The following is a 1322-nucleotide window of genomic DNA, read 5'->3' as shown; positions in this document are numbered from 1 at the left end:
TGAGGGGGGGGGGGGATGATAGTTACCATGACGTAGATGAGGGAGGAGATGGTGAAGGTCCAGAAACGACCCAAGTAGGAATCGGCGATGTAAGCTCCGAGAATCGGCGTTATCCAAACGGCTCCCGACCAATTATTCACATTCCTAACCGACGAGATCGTGTCTTCGTGCAGTCTTGTCGTCAAATAGTTCACCAAATTCGACGCTATTCCGTAAAACGCCATCCTCTCGAATGCTTCGTAACCTATACACGTAAACACAAAACCTTAAAAAAAATTATATATATGCAGTTGTAATTAGAAATTTAGCGCAAGATCGAGAAGAAGTAGACTAGCGGGGGAAAGCCATGGAGATATGGAAAGCAACACACGAAATGATAACATGCAAACAATTTCTTGGAGCGATTCATCACACGGGCCAATTATATAAGCTATATATATGTTGTTCTGTGGCAATTGATTATATATGATATAACTTTGGGTTGGTGATAGTGATGCAAAAAGGAAGAAACAAGTAGTAGTTGAATGATGTTGATTCATAGATAGAAGAAGGAGAAGGAGGAGGAAGAGGAGGAGGATGATCGATGGTTACCGAGGAGGAAAGAGCAAGCCCTCCATCGGCCGGTTTTCGAAGCCATGACGGGTCGGCCATGGATGTCGACGGTTCCATCTTGTGTGTAATCCTTTGACACCTCCATGTCTCTCTCCTTCTTCCTCCCTCTTCTCGCTTGTTTTATTTCAATTTTCAAGTGATATTTTTTGATTTAAAAAAACTTGCAGGAGTGAGGATGTTGGGTAGAGGAATGAAAGGGAAATGATTTAAGGTTATGGGAACCTTTCTACGAAAAATAAAAGGAAAGGAAAGGAAAAATAAAGGAAAAGGATTCTCAAATGTTAGATATGGAGTCTCCATAAGATCATATATATATATAGATTATAAAGAAAAAAAAAGATCATATATATATATATATACACATGCCAGCTCAGGATTTTATTTTAATTTTATATTCTCATATTTTAGAACGTTGAGACAGAAGAAGCCAAATAATCCTCTGATTTTATAAATGAAAATTCATGGCCAGAAACGTATAGTGATAATGACACTTGGCTTGTGAAGAGAGATGAAACAGACTTTGGGTAAAAAGCTTTATAATAAATATTAGTAAAACCTACGAGAGAATCTTTAGAATCTTTATACAAAGACATATATAATTATATAATATATATATGTATACGACAAATTACTTCTATATGCAAAAATAATATATAAATACAAATATTGTGTATTTGACTTATTTATATTGTATTTATATTTTTTATGTT

At 35.8% G+C, this 1322-nt stretch overlaps 1 protein-coding gene across 1 annotated transcript in view; it reads right to left on the bottom strand.

The window, feature by feature from the left end:
* The window catches only part of LOC104808265 (protein NRT1/ PTR FAMILY 5.1), a 6003-nt gene extending 5106 nt beyond the window's left edge, over positions 1-897 (bottom strand). The window contains exons 1-2 of the mRNA XM_010533916.1: positions 592-897; positions 27-244 (exon numbers count right to left, since the gene is read on the bottom strand). Coding sequence (XP_010532218.1) covers positions 27-244; positions 592-697 — 324 coding nt within the window. The 5' untranslated portion in view covers positions 698-897. The remainder of the gene's footprint in view (positions 1-26; positions 245-591) is intronic.
* Between the last annotated feature and the right edge of the window lie 425 nt (positions 898-1322).

Source organism: Tarenaya hassleriana, unplaced genomic scaffold (genome assembly GCF_000463585.1).
Source record: "Tarenaya hassleriana unplaced genomic scaffold, ASM46358v1 Cleome14, whole genome shotgun sequence".
Taxonomy (NCBI): domain Eukaryota; kingdom Viridiplantae; phylum Streptophyta; class Magnoliopsida; order Brassicales; family Cleomaceae; genus Tarenaya; species Tarenaya hassleriana.
Note: the sequence above shows the minus strand (reverse complement) of the source record. Positions and strands in the feature narration are given on the sequence as shown.